General features: G+C 35.6%; 2 protein-coding genes across 2 annotated transcripts in view; one reads left to right on the top strand and one right to left on the bottom strand.

The window, feature by feature from the left end:
* LOC144962389 (dnaJ homolog subfamily C member 21-like) overlaps positions 1-16,092 on the bottom strand; it is a 54,649-nt gene extending 38,557 nt beyond the window's left edge. Inside the window, exons 1-6 of the mRNA XM_078895276.1 lie at positions 15,940-16,092; positions 5,262-5,416; positions 4,503-4,631; positions 3,536-3,630; positions 2,362-2,487; positions 1,854-2,027 (exon numbers count right to left, since the gene is read on the bottom strand). Coding sequence (XP_078751402.1) covers positions 1,854-2,027; positions 2,362-2,487; positions 3,536-3,630; positions 4,503-4,631; positions 5,262-5,370 — 633 coding nt within the window. The 5' untranslated portion in view covers positions 5,371-5,416; positions 15,940-16,092. The remainder of the gene's footprint in view (positions 1-1,853; positions 2,028-2,361; positions 2,488-3,535; positions 3,631-4,502; positions 4,632-5,261; positions 5,417-15,939) is intronic.
* A 983-nt stretch (positions 16,093-17,075) lies between these two features.
* The window catches only part of LOC144962387 (uncharacterized), an 8,812-nt gene continuing 4,587 nt past the window's right edge, over positions 17,076-21,300 (top strand). Inside the window, exons 1-2 of the mRNA XM_078895274.1 lie at positions 17,076-17,211; positions 21,248-21,300. The exon at positions 21,248-21,300 is cut by the window's right edge and continues 1,705 nt beyond it. The gene's annotated coding sequence lies outside the window, so the exon portion shown is untranslated. The remainder of the gene's footprint in view (positions 17,212-21,247) is intronic.

Below are 21,300 nucleotides of genomic sequence, written 5' to 3'. Positions count from 1 at the left end.
TACTTATTTATAATGAGGTCCTTATTTTATGGTACCAAAAAAAAAAAAAATCACAGTTATTTGAGGGCCCAGGTCTGAGTTAGTTGTAAAATGAAAGGAAGAGAACAATTCCTACCCTTTTGAAGGATGTGTATCTCGTGCTTGACATGGGAAGCTGCGTATCTTCGCTCCTGTTTGTTTGTGTTAAATGTTTACACTGATTCTTTCGTTTATTTGGATTAATTCTTATAGAAGAAGAAGAAGAAGAAGAAGAAGAAGAAGAAGAAGAAGAAGAAGAAGAAGAAGAAGAAGAAGAAGAAGAAGAAGAAGAAGAAGAAGAAGAAGAAGAAGAAGAAGAAGAAGAAGAAGAAGAAGAGGTGGCAAGGTCGTGTAAGAGCTTTCGAAGAAGAATATATATTTCGAAGAAAAATAATTATTTCGCATTATTTTTTTTCCGTCTCACATCCAGACGGAACCAATAAATCATAGGAAAAAAGAAATGAGACACAGAGAAATGCATGTGTGTCGGTAGCAAAATAGAGAGAAACCTTCCAGTCCAGGAAGCTCCGACACACTTCTGTGCATGCGTTATTTACTGACTAGGTGTGTGTTCAACGACTCGCGCAAACTTCGCGACCCTCTCTCGCTGACTGTGGCACAGTGACCAGGCAGTGAATACATCCACGTCTAGCGGAGCATGTAGGTGGCATGATAATATTATAGCTAAATGATAGACAAATAAAACGTATTTTTGTTTTGTTTTTTAAGTCGGCATTTGAAATGGAATAAAATCTGATTTTTTTCGTTCTCTTTTATTGGTTCTTTTCTTTGACGTTACAAATCTTATTTTTACTATTGATTAAAATATATATATATTAGCACTTATGGAGCAAAATCGTACTGTCGGAAATCCGACAATAGTCGGAAGATTTACAGGCCTGAACCTAAGATGTGTGGTTCGACTTGGCAAAACATTTAATTTACTAAATCACTCTCACTTTCAACTTGTCCTGATGAAGACGCAATGCAGATATCATTAATTAAAAAATTCATTCTGCCAATCCACCAATAATCAAACCCTTCTGATAAACAACTATGAGCTATAACAAAGTAAAGGGGAAAAAGGCATTTGTTCTTTTGCCCCAAAGTGATAAAATAGTGATAAAATGTCAAGATACTGAAGGAATGGACCAATAACTCTCGACTGCTGTGTTTGGTCTTTTTTAAAAGAGGAAAAACAACATGACCTATTAACTATAAAGCAAGCATAATAAGATTTTTTTTATAAAAAGGCAAACTCAGTTAAGGATCAATGCTGGGTTTTTCTGTCATTATTTTATAATCTTAACACACCACTTAAAAAAAAATAAATAAATAAATGATAAATTAATGGGAGGAAATATAACTTAAAAGCAAAGTACTTAGCAGCTTGAATCTGAAAAAGATGCATTTCTATCTAGCAAGCAAGAATCTGTTGGTGCCCAATGAACCTTTTGCTTCTTCTTCTTGTTAAAAATCTTCCTAAAAAAACATGGTTACAGTTTCCACCAAAGACAGCAACTTTTGTCCGGCCTTCAGACTCTCCGTCTAGCTTTAAATGTGGCACTGAGTCAAATTCAAGTCCTTTGGAAATCACTTTGCCAAAGATTCTTTTCAAAATGTAGCAAGTTCTTGTTAATGCCTATTCAACACTTAAGAAACTTGTATAAATTCCAGCTCTAAGACTATTGAAAAGGATATCAACAGGTTTGATTCATTTAATAAGTATCTAAGATTGATTTCTTTATTAAGGTCTATTAACACAACATAAAAGAAGTCATGTTATATAATCCTTGACATACCTCAAAATATTTTTAAAACTATTTCTTACTTACTCTTATCTCCTCATTCCGTTCTTTTTTGGCTGCATCTCGAAGTTTCTTGTTTTCAATCTCCATTGCCCTTCTACATCTGCGGTCTGGAGCATCTCTAATATCGTACTTCTCTTCCCACACATATGACTTGTTAGTGCAAAAGCCAGCCCAGAAGGCATAGAATTTTCCAACAATCTAAATAAGAATGAGACATTCAATAAAATCAACTTTCTATCTACACTACATTACACAGATGACAATAATAGGCTGATACAAAAAATCTAAATAAACCATCAAATGTAACACAGGCATCAAATGATAATACACTATACATGGTAGAAAGCAAAAACAAAAAAACACCTGATGAGGGCATAGAAGAAATGCCCAGTGACACCACAAACTGCTCACAGGTGTCAAAACAACATACAATGAAAACGTAAAAGAGCATTATATTGATGGTTTGAGCTCTCTATAGGAACAAGAAAGTATTCTTTATTTTTCTCTCTCCTTTGTCTAGAGTAACAATTACCTCATCATAATCAGAAGTTGAGCAGCCAAAATTTGGGAATTCCTCGTCTTTCTTCCTGTCCGACATAAAAACGTAATCTTCTTCAGCCAAAGTCTCAAACACTTTTGCATATGTTGAATAAAATCCCTGAAAACATTTAAGAAGATTTACAATCAGCTAACAGATAGAAAACAGCAAAGATTCAAAGTTCAATAAATGTTAAAAGTCTATAAAATTATTATTAATTATAAAACGTGATAAGTAGAATTGCCAACCAACAATGCCAGTAAAATTGGATAAGACTCTTCCAGCATCCTTTTGGTTATGGCCATGATGATCATATCACAAAAATCTCTCCTTTTTGCTAATCAACAGTCAATTTTACTTTTTCACAGCAACTAGTCATGATTCTATCCACAATTGAAAAAAGAAAAACTCTGATTTTTATCCAATTTGATTAATTAAGAAAGAAAACACAAAAGCTAGAGCATTTATAAAGCGCAATATCCACAAAACGTGTTCAAATCACCTTACAAGGAGTCCCTAGACAACACATGATGCCTGTAAGGGGATATTACAATTTTTATCCGACAAGGACAACGCAGTTAGCGACCAGGTACTTATTTTACATCTGAGTATGATAAGAGAATGTGAATAAAGAGCCTTCTCCAAGGACTCAACTATGCCCCACTCATAACCCAGCGATCTTCCGTTCCAAAGTCAAGTGTCATATCACAAGACCAAACAATCGCAAAAATATAGATGAACCACGAAGGTAAGCAAAAACTAAATTTTTCTCTAAAGAAGAATTAATATTGCTCTTTTAATATAACATACATTATAATCGGTCCAAAAACTTCTGGAAAAAATGCTTGTCTATTGCACAATACTATCTGCCAATCACAGATCCAATTACCAAATCACTTGTGCCTTGACAAGTAAGTTAGAAAAATATTTCGTGAAACACATTTCACTTAGGGCCTGTTTGTATAATAGTCAGATGCTTTGCAGTAAACTCCATAAATTATTGTTGTTATAATTATAATTATCATTATTATTATTATTATTATTAGTAGTAGTAGTAGTAGTAGTAGTAGTAGTAGTAGTAGTAGTAGTAGTAGTAGTAGTAGTAGTAGTAGTAGTAGAAGAAGAAGAAGAAGTAGTGGTAGTAGTATCAGCAAAGTAAGAAATAAACCTTTTCATCATCTCCAAATCCAGTGTAGCATGATGTGTTAAAGTACTGGAACAAATTAAGGCTGTCGTCATCATACTTGTCACCACCCCCAAGACCTGCAGTTAAGAATGCAACATTAGTAGATTCATATTGATAATGCCTTACACAAAATGCTTACACATAATAAAAGGCATGTGGGTCGGGCAGGGGTGGAGAGCATTACTGAATTTTACACATGTCCACACTAGTGACATCCTTTGTTCCAGCCCCTCAGATTGCATTATGTTTTATTGTCGGGAAGTGATTCTTGAGCATTTAGTCTTTCCAGGCCCTAAAAGTAGCAGGGTTTTGATCATCAGCAAGAAATATAACCATAAAGATTCAACTATGATCAATTACTAAGACTTAGTCAATCATAACTTCAAAACATTAAATGACAATACCACAAAAGTTGGTAATGCTACCATTCATATCAGGGATGTCCTCTGGCAGTGACCAAATTTTTTTTCTTTTAATTTTTTAAATTAAAAAATGTTTTTAAAAAGCCGAAAATGGATACTCGGATGTCTGAGTATCATGACTAAACATTTGCTGATAATTTCTCCACACTTCTATTCCAGTTTACCCAGCTGTTGACACGTCCTTAAAAAGGAAGAAACTCCCCACTAATCCAATCTTGCAATTTAACGAATGTCGTTATAAGTGAGCTGCACTGTATACAATCCTAACCTTCATGGTTTAACCATACGAGAAACAGATGAGCACAACTTATTTTTGCTGCAAATATCTCTTATAAAAAGTCAACACCTGTGGCACATGCATGATACATGCAGAACTCCTTGACAAAAACTTTAATCAGAATGTGATGAAATTTTAAAGAAGTCTTTCAAGAGAATATTCAAAAATGATAAGAATTTCCTCAAAAATTCCTATAAATTTCCATACCAGTGAAACTAAAACTTTGGTCAGAAGAAATATATTGATTTACCTCCTCTCAATATAGCCTCCCTGTGTTTATCATACCAAGCTCTCTCTTGTGGGTCACTAAGAACTTCATAAGCTTGTTGAACTAATCTAAACTGAGATGTTGCTTCATCTACATTGTCACGATTTTTATCTGAAAGAGAAAAGAACTTCATAAAATAAACATATCAATCACTGAATATTATCACTTTTTCAGAGGGGAGTTCTTTAAAACTCTTATCCCAAACTAATTCTTTAAGATAAAAAAAATTATTAGATGACAGAAATAAAAATAAAAACAATACACAACTCTCCAAAATATATGGCAGACTTGCCAACCAAAATACATTACGTGATTTCAATTTTTCCAACAAATGTAGATATTGGAGCTGAATCAGGATAGCAGAGAGCAGGAGGGAACAAATGCCATATCCTGATTTAAAATATATCCTACTATTCAAAACACATCATTCCTCATTATATGAATGTCTGAAAATACAAGTTAACCAAACAATTCCAAGTCCAATAGCTGATCCCACTTTTTGATCAATTTCATTTGAATAGTTTTACATATTTGCGAATTTTGTGGCATTAAAATATGCATTCCATCACGATTGGCAAATCTGGTTATATGGGATTGTGGTTCAAAAAACAAAGATCACTTTTTAAAAACAGAATTTAAATCTTTCAGGTTATATCAGTCAACTTTTCTAAAAGAATCCATCTTTTAATTTTTTTAAATTTTCATTGTAAGTCGAATTTACAAGATATCAAAATTCTTTACCTGGATGATATTTAAGTGCCAGCTTGCGGTATACTTTTTTAAGATCTTCAGAATTAACATTAAAATCAACACCAAGCACCTCATAATGACAGCGAATTTTTGATGCCATTCTCTACGTCAAGGCAAGCTTGTGAAACACAGGTCAGAAAAATTTTCTGCAAACAAGTGAGAAAATAAAAGAAAAAATGAGAAATGCACAACATTACAAAGTGTATAGATAACAATGAATATAGAGTTTATTCCTAAAGTGCCCACTCCTGTTCAATTACATGCAAGTGCTTAATTGGAACAGCACTGTTACACAGAAATCGTTCCAAGTGGTGTTTCAATTCACCGATTCCACAAGTGGCTTTCACAATCGGAACAACCTAACATGACATCATAGATTCTTATTGTAGTGATTCTAACAAAAGCTACACAGACCATCCTTTCAGTTATTTGTCAAAAATTTTATCCTCCGTTTCTTTTTTTTTTGTTTTGCTTGTTATATTCTTACATATTACATCATGTGTGATGAAAGACAAGAATGAGTGATCATAGCGAATGACCACACAGGTCAACACTTCTTTCCCAATAAAAGGCCAAATGAATCAAAGACACATTAATCCTGTTTCACCACAAATTACAATATTACACATTAATCCTGTTTCACCACAAATTACAATATTACAATCTTAATCAAAGTGGCATTAAAAGCAAATAAACTATTGGATCATTATCCGAGCTCTGATCACTTACTTTTTGTTCTCCAAGATAGTCAAAGGGTAAAGGCTAACATACTACCATATAAAAGAGAACGGTGGTGATGGACTTAATGTCAATTTTTAAAATTAATGGGCCTATTCGCTCATTTGAAGGCAAGGGACAAATTCATTACTGTTATATCAGTAGGTATATCTTTTTCATTTCTTGGAGTAAAAATAAAGTCCTGAAATCATTCAAATTAACAGGCATGCATTCTGATTAACCAGTAGAAATTATATTGCAGATAGATCATTCCAATTAAGCAGCTGTTCTGATAAAGCGACATTCCAATTACCAGCTTCAACTGTATCACCTCTTTAATAAAGTAACCCCAACAATAATGTCTGGCAAGAACTGCACATATATCATTTTTTAAAAGATATATCCCATTAAAAAGAGAAAAGGAAAAATCATATTCCAGATTTTTTTAAATAGTTGTAGAGTTCAAATAATAAAGTCAAAGTTATGTCATACCAAAGAGGTTTTCTCCTCATCCACACTTCCCCCCGCCCCCCTCTCTCTCTCTCTCTCTCTCTCTCTCTCTCTCTCTCTCTCTCTCTCTCTCTCTCACACACACACACAAACAAAATAATAATACACATATACTACTGTACACCTGACACAAAGCATCCAATTTCTGCATTCAATAAATTGTATTTATCAGCAAATGTGAGAAAAGAATGGTTAGTTTTTTTTTTGTTTTTAAGGGTTTTACGGTGCTGCAACACATTAAGGTCATATCAGTGCCAGTAAAAAGGAAGTAAATGGGACAGTGAAAAGTTCAAGAATTACAATTAAAGCACCCAAGAAAAGGTAGACAAAGGGGAATTGGTTCAAATAGGAAACAGATGGAGATTCCAAGAGCACACTATCAAAGTGCTTAGTTTGAGATCACCTAAAAGTACTAAAACTAAACGTTTCATCCAGATAAAAGCATGGGTCCCTTCTAAGAGGAACACTCAAATATTTACAAATCATATCATATATAATATGTAAACAAAACAAAATACGGGGCATTACTGAGAGATGATTTACAATTTACAAGACAAAAAAAATCATCTCCCAAAACTCTAACTCTAACTATATACATTTGACTGTTTCCCTCCCAGCTAGGGTATCCAACCAGGGCCAGGACAAAACGTAACCTCATTCCAAGACAAAGACAGAAATCATATTGTTCTTTGTTTATGAGTATGAGTGATAGAGACTCAATGGACAATAATAATAATAATAATAGTGTTGGTGGTAAGGACAAGCTCACCAAAGAATAAAAGAACTATCAGGGAAAAGGAAAAGCAAAGCAGCAGGAAGTTGTATCCAAAATAAACAAGGGGAACTGCTATTTGAAGAACAACATATAGAAAGCCGATGGGTAGAATACATAGGCGAACTGTACAATGATCCAAATAGAAATGAACCACCACTGAAATTCAAAGAACCATTAAGCGGACCAAACATCACCAAAAGTGAAATTGAACATGCCATGGAACGAATGAAGGATGGTAAAGCAACAGGCCCTGATGAAATATCTGTAGAGGTATTAAAAAGCCTAGGAGATCTAGCAATTGATGAACTTCACATATTATTCAACAATATATACAATACTGGGAAAATTCCAGAAGATCTCTGTAACTCTATTTTCATAGCAATACCAAAGAAAGCAGGTGCAGTCAGATGCGAAAATTTTAGAACTATAAGTTTAATAAGTCACATCAACAAAATACTGTTGCGTATAATTATCAACAGGTTAAGGAATAAGATTAACCCCGAAATCGCAGAAGAACAATATGGATTCCAACCTGACAGAGGGACAAGGAACGCAATATACCTCCTCCGTGTTTTAAGTGAAAGAGCTATACAGGTTCAGACCCCACTATACCTCTGTTTTGTCGACTACAAAAAAGCTTTTGATAGAGTACGCCACGAAGAAATACTAAAACAACTGCACTCCATTGGCGCTGATGAGAAAGACCTCAGACTCATGCAAACATTATACTACACCCAGCAGGCATCTATCAAAATCGGAAACTCTACAGGAAATTCCATTCCTATTAAGAAAGGAGTCCGTCAAGGGTGTGTTGCCTCACCAGATCTGTTTAATCTATACCAAGAAACAATCATGAGGGGCATAAATAATATGGAGGGAATAAAAGTAGGAGGTCACAACATAAATAATATAAGATACGCAGACGATACGGTACTCATTGCAACATCAGAAATCCAACTTCAAAAGATTGTTGACAAAGTGGTAGTAGATAGTGAAGCCAAGGGAATGGAAGTGAATATCACCAAAACAGAATGCATGGTAATACAGAAAAACCCCGAAAACAACAACACCTGCAATATAACGATTCACGGCGAGCAGCTTACCAACGTAGAAAGTTTTAAATACCTAGGTTCAATAGTGACAACAGATGGAAGATGTAACCGAGACATACGAGCAAGAATAACTCAAGCCAAACAGGCCTTCATGGACCTGGGAAACATTTTGAAAAACAAACAGATGTCGTTCGGGATTAGATTCCGAGTCTTGAAGTGCTACGTGTGGCCAATCTTGTTCTATGGATGCGAAAGCTGGACTACAAATGCAGAAACACAAAAGAACATTGAAGCTTTTGAAATGTGGTGCTTGAGAAGGATGCAGAGAATATCGTATACCGCACACAAAACGAACGAAGAAGTGCTAAAACAAACATACCAACAAAGGAAACTAATGCCCTTAATAGTGGATCGACAACTATCCTTTTTCGGACACATAGTAAGGAAAGATAAGAATGAATACCTGGCAAGTTGTGGAAAAATACCTGGTAAACGCGCCCGGGGGAGACAAAGAAAAACACTCATAGACCAACTGAAGGGCTTCACCAACCTAACAATCCAAGAGCTGTTTGAAAAAGCAAGAGACAGGGAGGAATGGAGAGAGATAATTCATGCAGTATCCGAAGCCTGGACCAGGCATGGAACCTAGAAGAAGAAGAAGGTAAGGACTCGGTGGATAATTGCACTGGTGGCAAGGACTCAGTGGGTAGTAGCAGTAGCGCTAGTGGTAGTGGCTCAGTGGTAGAGACTCAATGGATAATAATAACGGACTGACTATTTTCACCGTACGGTGAAAATAGTGTTTTAGGCTTTTTTCACCGTACGGTGATAATAGCCTGACAGACTATTTTCACCTTAAGTATTAGCCAATCAGAAGCCAGCATACTAACTGTGACATATGTGCCTCTGCATCCAGACCATTAGAATTCGACCCGACATCATTTTCTTCCTGCGTGCAGACTAGTTATAAAAAAAGAAAAAGTTTGCCGAGGCCTCCCGAAAGCTCCTTGTTATAGCATTTCTTTCAATTTGTATTTTCACTTTGGACTTTTTGTCAGACGTTTATTTATTCAAGTTGTCATCATATAGAAAAAAACCTTGATAGATTTGTGAAAGTTAAAAATTTCCTAATTTGACCATTGTTTTGATTCTCGGCCGCCATTTTGATTTGTGAGGTATTGAAAGGCAGTGAAAAGCAGTCCCAGGGTTGTTTTTGTTTTGTTTTTTTTCCCCATTAGGGGTAGTTAAAGGTACTAGGTTGTATTTTTTCTTAGGAGCGAATATTTGGCATGATGAGCTTTCGGAAGGCCTCCCAAAGCTATAATAATACAGGCAGGATAGCGGATTCAGAATTGGTTACAGTTACCAATGAAGCTTTCCAATTTCGTGGCGGCGATGGGGTCTCGAACCCGCGACCTTTCTAGTACAACAACAACACCTGGCCGGGGAGGGCGTGGCTCTACTGTATGAGTATGAGCTATTCACAACTAAAGAAATAGTGATTTCAATCTCAATGTCTATCTTGAGCCGCTACCCCCGACTTCTTGAGGTCATGGGTTCAACAGAGACAAACGCCACGAAGTTTGTTAACTACCAAGATACCATTATCACCGTACGGTGAAAATAGTGTGTCAGGCTATTTTCATCGTACGGTGATATATGTGGAAGTGGAAGACTTTTTTTCACCATCCCGTAATATTTTGGTGGACGATTTTCACCATACGGACAGTGATAATAGTGTGGGAGACTTTGTTCACCATCCCGTAATATTTTGGTGGACGATTTTCAGCGTACGGTGATAATAGTGTAGGAAGCTTTTTTCACCGTACGGTAATAACTTGGTGGACGGTTTTCACTGCACGGTGAAAATAGCCTGACACATTATTTTCACCGTACGGTGATAATGGTGTGGAAGGCTATATTCAGTGTACGGTGATGTGATAATAATAGTTTGGGAGACTATATTCACTATAACGGAGTGGCAGGCTATATTCACTGTACATTGTTAATAGTGTGGGAGACTTATTTTCACTGTATGGTAATATCTTGGTGGGCGATTTTCACCGTACGGTTAAAGTTAAAGCATATGAATGATACTAGAACGGAGCTGGGAAATTAATTTGTTGATCCTAACCCTAGTTCAGTCCACAAAATCACGGTCAGAAGAATCCCTGTCCCTTGTCTCTGCTGCTGTATTGTATTGTGTCGATTAGATACGTAGCACTCACTCTAACTCTAACACTAACTGAACTTTTAATTTCTAAGAGTAAAGTAAGAAGAGACGATATATAGAGAGGTGGGCCTTTGGCCTACCAACCTCCGCTGCACGTCCAACTCGCCTTGAGCATGCATTCACGTAAAATATAAAGATTTTTTTTAAAAACCTACCTCTGTTTCAAAAACTAGCATCTTTCACCTTTCTAAGAAACATTTTGATTTTTCAGAACTTAAGTTCGTTAAAAAATACCGGCCAATCTGACCCGTTGAGTCGAATGAAAACGAAATTTTGTTGTTTACACGGTTCAAAGGAAATGCCGTAAATAAGCTTTCATGGACTTCCTGTGTTGTTTTTATAGTGTCACGTGACCTTTTTGAGAAATTTGTCGTCTGCTACAAATAATTAGACCGGTAGGGGGTAGATATTTTCGTTGGAACAGAGAAAAAGTGAGTATTATTTCTTGGACTTGTAGAGAGGCCTAGGGTCCACCAGCAGTCAAGTTGATTGAATAAAAGAAAAAAAGGCCTTTTTTATCCACCGCCACCACCACCGTGAGAGTGGAGAGGGGGGGGTGGGGGGGGGGTTGCATGATGAAGACGAATGGGAGACGTGTGGCTTGGTGACGTAGAGCTTGTCAACGATGCTGGCAGATGTTCTTAACCCCTTAACAGCGAAGCAAATTTTTTGCTTTCAGATAATAGTTTGCTTTTATCTTTATTATTGTTAACGGAGAATACAGCTTTTCCACCAAGAGAGCAGTCAGACCATCGCAACTCGGACTTCAATTGTCTATAATCGTTTTGCCGTTACTTGTCTTTTGATGAAAGAGGATTTGGTGTTAGGTCAAAGATCGAATTTGGCCGCTAAAGGTTGCATTGCTACTGGGTTTGCTCTTTGCCCCCCCCCTCCTTTTTTTCTTCTTTTTTTTCTCAACTTAGTATTGTTGATTGCTATTTCCTTTTTTTATGATTAGCAAGTGCCGTAGGAGTCTCACAGGATGCAGGAGTACTGCAATTAACCCTTTGCCAGTGACATTGATTTTTTTGTTTTCAAATAATAGTCGTCATTTATATTATTTTTTAACGCAGAAAAAAAAAAAAACGTTTCCACCATAAGAGCAGTAAGAATATTGATAAAAAGCGCTTTGAGCACATTGGGTGGATATTGCCCTATATAAAAGCTCAAGTTTTTAAATTGTAATTTGTTTTTTGTCTTTTGATGAAAACGGTAAGATTTTATTTTTGGTCCAAGTAAGATTGATATTCACCTTTAAAAGGTTAAGTTGTTTTGTTTTTTCAGGTTTTTTTGTTTTGTTTTTCAAATGCAGATACGCTGCTTCTTTTTTTTTTCTTTTCCTCAACTGGCAAGCTATCGCTGTACTTACCCGCATGGCTTGCACACACAAAAGGATACATCTAGGTCACAAAACCTTACATCCAGGTCACAAAATCAGACAACTAGGTCACACATCAAGACATCTGTTTCGTTTGTTCCAAGAGAGCAAAACAAACCAGACGTCTTGGAGTTCGAAAGAGCTTTCCATAAAATATTTGGTATTTGCAAGACCCCAGAAACCAATTCCCTACACAGCTCTTGTGCACGGTTACTTATGACCTTGATTTCTTTCGTACCCACCCCCAAAATCCCACTTATTGTGTGTTATAGGCAGAATATAATAAATAACTGGGCTGCCACATGCGTGACTAAATTGGCCAAAGAGAGAATCTATACTTTGGCATTAGACACCAATTACCTGATGTCCTGGTTTTTAATCCTAGCCGAGTGAGAGAGAAAAAACAAAACAATCATACATGTATCTGCAAACAGCAGAAGGTTTTCATTTTACATTGAGATGGGAAGGGGAAGGGATAACACTATGATAAGAAAGAGAGAGAGAGAGAGAGAGAGAGAGAGAGAGAGAGAGAGAGAGAGAGAGAGAGAGAGAGAGAGAGAGAGAGAGAGAGAGAGAGAGAGAGAGAGAGAGAGAGAGAGAGAGAGAGAGTGGGCGGGGGGATGGGGGGATAGTAAGGGGGAATGGGAAAAGATGAAAGAAACAACGGGTTGCCTGATGACGTAGATCAAAGGATTGTTACAGCGGTGTTCACTGAGCGTACTTCGTGAAATTTTAACCTTTTACAGTGACACTGATTTTTTTCTGCAGATTGCTTATGCGGAATAAATCGTTTCACCAAGAGAGCAGTAGTAAGAGTATATTTAGACTCGGGCTTCAATTAAACTATAAATCCCAAAGCTTGTCTTTTAATGATAACATTAAGACTAAGATCTGGAGTTTGGGGAGTGTAAGATCGAATCTCGCCATTAATGGTTAAAATTGTTTTGATTTTTTTAAAAATAACACACACACACACACACAAAACACACACACACACACACACACACCGAGCGCGTGCGGTCACGACAGCGAGGACCATCTATTGCTTGTGTTGCAACAGTAAACCAGTTTACGTGTACGTAGATCCTGAGGCTAGATGCCCTGTTACCGTGTACGTAGGCACTCCCAAAAAAAAAAGAAAAAAGAAAGAGACACACACACACACACACACACACACTCACACATACACACATACACACACACACACACACACGCAGTCTCGCATCCGTTACGAACTAATTTTGCGCACCAATTTTTACTGCACTAATGCACCAAATTGCATACCTATCGGTGGACACTTTTTTCCGTATCTTTTTCCCAATAAACTTTTTAAACTGGGGCGGCACCTTGATAACAGAAACGAAACCCACACGATTTCGCGAGGAATGAATCATGAAAAAAATTAGGATATGGCAGAAAACACAAGAAGGCCCAAAATGGGGGTCTCCTTTTGAAATAAACTTATTTCTATGAAAAAATCCAAATTCACTTATTTTTTTTTTGTGTTTTGTGTTGATTTATGGTTAAGGAACCTGTGTGAGCAGTTTGAAAAAAAAATATTTTGTTGTTATTAAGATATTGTTTGTTGAAGTGTTTTTTTATGGGTTTTGGCGACAACAAACGTTTTCATTTCAGCCACGGTAGTTTCGGAAAACTGCGTTAAAGAAACATGAAATCAACTCAGAAATTCTTTGAATGGCCATATTTTGTGAAATAAAACATTAAAAAATCGGAGAATGAGTTTCATTTTTAAAAATAATTATGATTTCATGCTTAAAATAAAGAAAAACGGCCGTTTTCGAAAACACAAAGTTTTGGGGACTTCGTAATTCTTCCATAGCGAGGCTCTTACTTCCTGTAAAATACGAGTCAAAACATCCGGTGTCTACATCGTTTTTCCATAGCTGCAGTTTTTGTTTACGGCCCTAAAACGTTATCCGATAACTTCGACCAGTGAAAATTGGTAAGTTGACTATTTTTATTATAATTTTAAGTATTTTAGTATAATCATTGTGAAATTCGAAGGATTTGTGTTAGTTTTAATGCCCGTTTTTCTGTGTGTCGCTCTTCCATAGCAGTTTTTCCATAGCAGAATCAAGCTGGCTTCGATTGTTTTGATTCTGATAATTCCATTTCTAACCCTGAAAGTCGATAATCGACTTATTTTATTGTAAATATATGATGAATAACAAGATAGAAACCCACAACTACGCAGGATGATGTTATTTTGGCTTGAAATGCCTTGATTTAATGTGCGATACGGCAAAGTTTGGAAAACTGCTATGCCACAGAATAGCGAAACCAATATGGCGGCTGATTCACGATAATGGCATGGCTGGCGACCCATAAGAAATCAACTAAATTTAGATTAAATTTATGAAAATGATAAATAGACGTTATTTTTATCAAATTTGAATAGAATTATGTTCCCTTTCATTTAATTTGATTCCCACCATTTTTCTTTCTTGTATGATTCAGATAACATCAGTAAAATTTCTCTAATTAGTTGTACATTTATTTCAGCTACATTTCTTCATATAAATATTTCGATGATTATATGTTATTAGACTCATTATTAATATTATTTGCTAATTTGTATATTTTTCTTTGGGCAGGTTCTTTTATTATTTCATATTGCATTACACTTCTTAACATATGAGATATAAACACAACTTTCTATTTGACTTTAATGTAATACCAGAACCATATTTACTTATCTTTCCCAGATCAGACTGTCCAGTGGTGAAGGTGGGGGAGTACCTCAAAATAACATGCGAGATAAACAAGCTCACAAGGACTTTTTTTGCTGTTGTAAGAAGTTTTTCATACCTTTAATGCAATATTTTGTAATATTTATAACTCATTTTCATGTTTTCTGAAGTTGCAGGTGGTAAGTAAGCTGTTGTTTGACTTTGAAATTTGAATTTTTTTTTTATGATAAGAATATACCTATCATCTTGTTTCTTGTAATTTTTCCACAGGTTTCAACCCCACCAGAGCCTTCTTCTGATGCTCCATTCGTGCGATTCATGCGGAAGGGCCCTGGCAAGAGTTATGTGTTTGGTGATGTTCCAGATGAAAGCTTCATCAGTCAGGGCCCTCCGGACAACTACCGCTGGACGAAAGTGCCCTCGGAGCAAGTTACGATTGATAACAGGGGGCACTATTTGTTAAAATTATAATTGATTGTATATATTAACCTTTATTTGTATTTGCTGTATATATTAGATTTATTGATTATTTATAACATTTCAAAGAATTTTATACTTTAAAATAAAAAAAACATGAAAACTTCAAATTTTTCCGACTCGTGTCCTTTTGTATTTTTTTTTTTTTACATTAAAAAAAAAATTATGGCATGAATCCTGCTATTATTTTGAGAAAAATGCATGGGCTGCTTAGTTATGCTGTTTTAAGATGATTTCAAATGCCTGGGGGCAGGTTTGCATTGAAATTTTGGTGATCCTGAGAATTACCAGAAATTTTCAAAAAAACGGAAGAGTTGTCTTTCTTTGACAATTTCTCTTCATGTAAGAGGCCTGCTGCTCTCAAAAGCTATTTTTTTCTGGATCTGCAATGATTAACCTTTCATTTGATACCAAATATGATGTGTTTGGAGTATTTTGAAAATTGGTCAAAATGGGCCCCAAAATGAAAACCCTCTGAGACCCTTTGTGTTTTCCGCCATATAATATCAACACAACTTTTGAAATTCATCAAGGATTGACCAGTACCGAATGTTTTTTGATAGAAAACAAATGCATCTTCAAATCTAAACTGCTTTTGACGGTAAGCGGTAAGTTTTTTATTTATTTTTCTGTCCAAACGAATGATTTGTCCTGGTATAGAAGCTAAGTGTTGGTAACACCGGCGCAGCTCTCTAATTATAATTAATTTATAATATAATTTATAATAAATAATAATAACTCTCTCGAGACATTATAGAACCTGTCTCACTTGAACTGAAAATTTCCAACAAATTCAAATAATTAGATACTGGTTACCGTAAAGTTTCAGCACAGAGCTACTGATAAGTATGTTGAAAGTTGAAAGACGGGATCCCGAAAGACGTTCGTGAAGTTCATGGCTCAGTGTTGTGAAACCTTGATGCAGGCTGCCATTTTTCGAACTCTTCCCATGTAAGGAAAATTTAGTCCGAGGTTTTCGTCTTCCTAAACTGAATTCGCATTGTATTCGGCCCATTTATTATATTATTTTTTTTAATTTTCACTTCTGAATAATCGCATGTGAAAGATGAAAAGGGATGAGAAAAAGAGAGAGAGAGAGAGAGAGAGAGAGAGAGAGAGAGAGAGAGAGAGAGAGAGAGGGGAATAAAGAATAATAGTCAGGTATTTTAATGCCTCCTTTCTCTTCTTTTTCTCCTCTGTCAAAGCGATATATTACTCGTTGGTCAAAGGCATGCGCGCGATGCGGAGTGAAAAGATGGAAATAGACAAACCAGTCACGTCTTCATTTTTACCTGAAAGGAGTTGTCAGATGCCTTAGATCACATTGTAAGGCCTCTGGGATGGTTTTTTAAAACTATTAATAAAGTTGTCCCTTTGTTGCATACTTTCCAAAATTAGCGAGGATCGAAGGAGCTTTGCAACATTAATTTTTCTTAACAGTTAACAGTCAATACTTTTTCCCATTGTCGTAGCCATGAATTATCACACACACAAAAAGCTTCACACGAAATTCACGAAAATCGATCCTGAATATGTTATACGCTCAATATCTTTGTACTCACTATCTACTTCTTAGCACATAGTCTATGTAGATTATACGCGCATACTTACATAAATATTCACACATACTCTCTCTCTCTCTCTCTCTCTCTCTCTCTCTCTCTCTCTCTCTCTCTCTCTCTCTCTACTCTACTCTACTCTTCTCTCTCTCATTCTCGTACTCTCTCTTTCTCTCTCTCTCTCTCTCTCTCTCTCTCTCTCTCTCTCTCTCTCTCTCTTTCTTTCTTTCTTTCTTTCTCTCTCTCTTGCTCTCTCTCCCCTAGGCCACGGTATCATGGTCATAGAGATGCAATATACATACCTATTGCTATAAGATGTTCGCACAGGTAGACTATTGCTATTACATATAGCAGAAACCAAGCAACACCTGGAAATTTGGCACTGAGAATCGGAAACGATTCTATAAATAGACTAATGCAGGCAGTAGCCATCCCTCACCTTGGCATTTTCTGTTGCTTATCTTAGTAAAATATGAAATTTTGACTTAATGTTGGGGAAAATAATTCTGTTCAAATGTAATTATTCCATGTAAGTATACTAGATGATAATAGATAATAAGTATCATTTTCAAAAATTACAAATGTGGAATTCGTTTTAGTTTAGAAATTTCTCAGTGGATTGAAAGGGCATTCGTTATCCAACTTCTCTCTATCAATCACCTTTGTTCCCACAACCGGTATGGCTTATTTCATGTTTTCATTCCATTCATCCTTCTTATCTTAATTAACAATGTCTCATAAAAACATAAGCTTTCATTTTAAGATTGTGGTTGACATCACATTAGTTTTTACGCTGTTTATACCAGACAGAGAGACGATTTTTTTCCGCTAAACGTGCTTTAAAAAAAAAGAATACAATCGGATAAGCTTATACTTGTTTCACATTTTAGTTATTATTATCTCTTATTTGTTTTGACATTCAAAACATGTCAGCATTTCATTGTACTCTATTAATATATTGCTTTTGCATGGCTATACATACTATGTTAAGTCGTGTATTATAAAGAAACCGTCTTATAAACTTATAAATTGGTTTATTATTAAATAGTCTGACCCAAATTTCAAATGGAAAAGAATGAGTCACCATGATGAAGTTATTTTTCGCTTATGACGTCATACTCAGCTGTTATATAGATTATTGTAAGTAAACCTTTTACCTACGTGATTCTGTTTGTTTACAGTTTGGTTGAAAGTAGAAGATTCTGAAGTTAAAGGTCATGGAGCTGATTGTATTTTCAGGTTCTCTTAGAAGAAAATAAGTCTTAAAGCTACATTTGTTGTGGCCCAACGTCTCAAAATGGTATCGTGTCGGGATTGCATAATATTAATAGTTGTGATAACCGAATGCAATTATGGGCTTGAATTGCATTGTTGTCATGGACAATATTTTTTGTTGATTTGAGAGTGTATTCCAATTACAACACGGAGCCCATAACAAGTTAGGCTATCAGACCTGTAAATAATTACATGTTGGTCGGGATGAACCAGGTGTCTAGAAATGGACACAAATTAGAAATAATCAGAAATATGACATGTTAGTATTGGTCACCTTTAGAAATTATTATAATATACATTTCCCTCTATGAAACATATCAATTTAGCCCTAGTTTCATATTGGTGACATGAAGTCAAGTATTACTATCCAATTTACCATGACCTAGGTACATATATGAGCAGGTCTGATAACGGAAAGAAATTACGGCCTTGAATTAACACTGTTGTAATGGACAATACTTTGCATTTGTTTGAGAGCATCACAACAGTCCATGAAAATTTTGGTTATCAGACCTGCAAATAAGTACACGTCGACCCCGACGTAACACCGTTTTGAGGCGATGGATCACATTTTTTATCGTGGAGACGATTAATTTAATTTGTTTGTTAAACTTTTACCCTCACTCTCTGTATTTGGAACCTAATTCACCAATCGCTTCTGTTCGTAAAATAATGATAAACTTATAGCATGATAGTGGTTAAAACGTGATCAATCGCAATGTTTTATTTAATCTCATATGGGGGGGGGGGGGGGGGGGGTTACATGATAAACAAACAAACCAACTTCCTTTAATTCATTGGAGTCGACGGGCACATATTTGCAGGTCAGATAACCCAATTCCTTATGGGCTCAATGTTTTAATGGAAATATTTAAAAAATGACGCAATATATTGTCTATTACCAAAATTTTAGAAAAAAATAGGCCCATGTCAGACCTGCATATATATACACGTCGATTAGAATCGATTATCAGGCGCCCTTTGTATGTAATGGCAGATTTACAATATCCGTAACTGCTATGATTCACATTTGTATCCCACGTCCACATAGCCAAGTATGTTGCTAAAATCCAACGTGTCGTAATCCCAGGTCTGATAACCCACAAATTATTATGGGCTCACCGTTGTAATGGAAATATTATCAACCCATCGCAAAATAAACCCCATTACAACGTTAAATCAAGCCCATAATTGCGTTCGGTTATCAGACCTGCTTATATGTGCATATAGGTTAAATTGGACACTGAAATGTAAATTTACAAGTAAAATAATAACTTAAAATCTTTTGCAATGATATAAACTGCACTTGTTCTCAACCGCAAATAATGGAAATCAACCCCAAGTCCATCTCATAATAATAATAATAATAATAATAATAATAATAATAATAATAATAATAATAATAATAATAATAATAATAAATAATAATAATAATAATAATAATAATAATTTTCCTTTAATTCTAGTACCGCTCTGAACCGACGGGTCAAATTTGACTGGACTGGTGCAATGTGTTTGAGGTGTCATACAAAGGGGGGGAAAAGCAAATCTTTCTAATCACTGTCAGTCAGTCAGTAGCCTTCGTAAACCCGTGGCCTGATATTGACCAACAAATTATGACATCAAAAGACAAGTCTTTGGGGATAAAAGAAAAATTATCATGAGTTGTATTCAACAGTTCAGCCAATGGGATCACTTGTTTCCTTGGCCGCTACTAAAGACATAATAGGCGGTTCACAAACCTAAAAAAGACGTCAAAATATCTGTCTTAGTGGGTCTTAGTGTCAGGCTATAATTTAACGATGGCTACGGCCAGTCACCCTGCTACTGGCCGCTTAAAAATTACTTGATTCTGTAGAATAAAGATCTGAAAAAGTGTGTATGAAACAGTGCTAAAGTAAAAAAAAAAAAAGAAAATAAAAAAATTAAAAAGCCTTCCTCGACTAAGGATGGAACCTCAGACCGTCTGGTTACCAATTTTATTCTGTATGGTACACTACAATGCAACTGAAAGCTAACATGATGCCAACCTAATTGATAGATAAGAGCCTGTATCTTAATATTACAATATTGGAAGAGCGGATGGAATGAACAGAGAAAAGGGCACACCGATGATTGATCAACAAATGATTTTTTTAAATGTAGTCCTCCAAAGCCATTGGGTCCGTGGAGCCGGAGTTTATCCCGGTTTCTGAAACGGACAATAGCATTGCTTGCTATCACTTTGATAGGACGCTAGTAAATTGCAAAGTACTTTCCGCCAAATCTAACAGATTCAGCTACCCATTCACTGCTGGGTGGGCAACAATGGGTGGTTAACAAAATTTCTATACTAAAAGGAATCAAGACTTGATACTGTCACACACAGCCACTGACGACACATGAAAGGGAAATGATTTTAATATAACAAAAACTGTCGTCATCATCGTCGTCGTCGTCATCATCATCATCATCATCATCATCATCATCATCATCATCATCATCACCAGCATCATGATCAAGATCAGCATTAACATCATCGTCGTTGTCGTCGTCTTCATAATCGTCATCATCACCATATTTATCATCATCGACAAAAATCTGAAAAGGTGTCAGACAAAGCAGACAGAAAAATTAAAGGAATAAAATAATCCCAATAAGTCGGGCTACCATTACACTAAAGATTTATAATAATCGTCATCACCATCACATCATCATCATCATCATCATCATCATCATCATCATCATCATCATCATCATCATCATCATCTATAATAAAAGTATTAACATCTCATTCAATTACCAACCGATGGTAAAGGGTGGATGAAATCTGAATATTACAGGAGCATTATCGTGACAGGTAAGGAAAATCTTAGATATTTATAATAACATTCGTGCACATGATTTTATATAGATCTAATTCGTTCATAGATTAACCAATATTGATAAACATACTCATAAACATGCTACAAGAACTTATCTGAGTGATTTGTGACTTAATGTCTATTATATATATATATATATATATATATATATATATATATATATATATATATATATATATATATATATATATATAATGGGATCACTCACTTATTGGAAAAAGGGAATAAAATTATTCTGCGGACAATACGCCAACTGACGACGTGGATGAAAGACACAGAAACATATGTTTTGGTCACATATAAGTGAGTGATCCCATTTATATTTTTATATTAGCCCTACGAGAACCCACCAACACTCATATATATATATATATATATATTTACATTACAAAATAGTTCTTTAAGAATTATGTTTGTCACTTGCAGGTCAAGAAAGAATAGCGAAAACCGTTAGATTTTCAAGATATTCAAGCATCGAA

Source organism: Berghia stephanieae, chromosome 1, assembly GCF_034508935.2.
Source record: "Berghia stephanieae isolate SIO BIC M18660-M18661 chromosome 1, UCSD_Bste_1.3, whole genome shotgun sequence".
In the NCBI taxonomy this organism is placed as follows: domain Eukaryota; kingdom Metazoa; phylum Mollusca; class Gastropoda; order Nudibranchia; family Aeolidiidae; genus Berghia; species Berghia stephanieae.
This window is presented reverse-complemented; position numbering and strand designations above follow the sequence as displayed.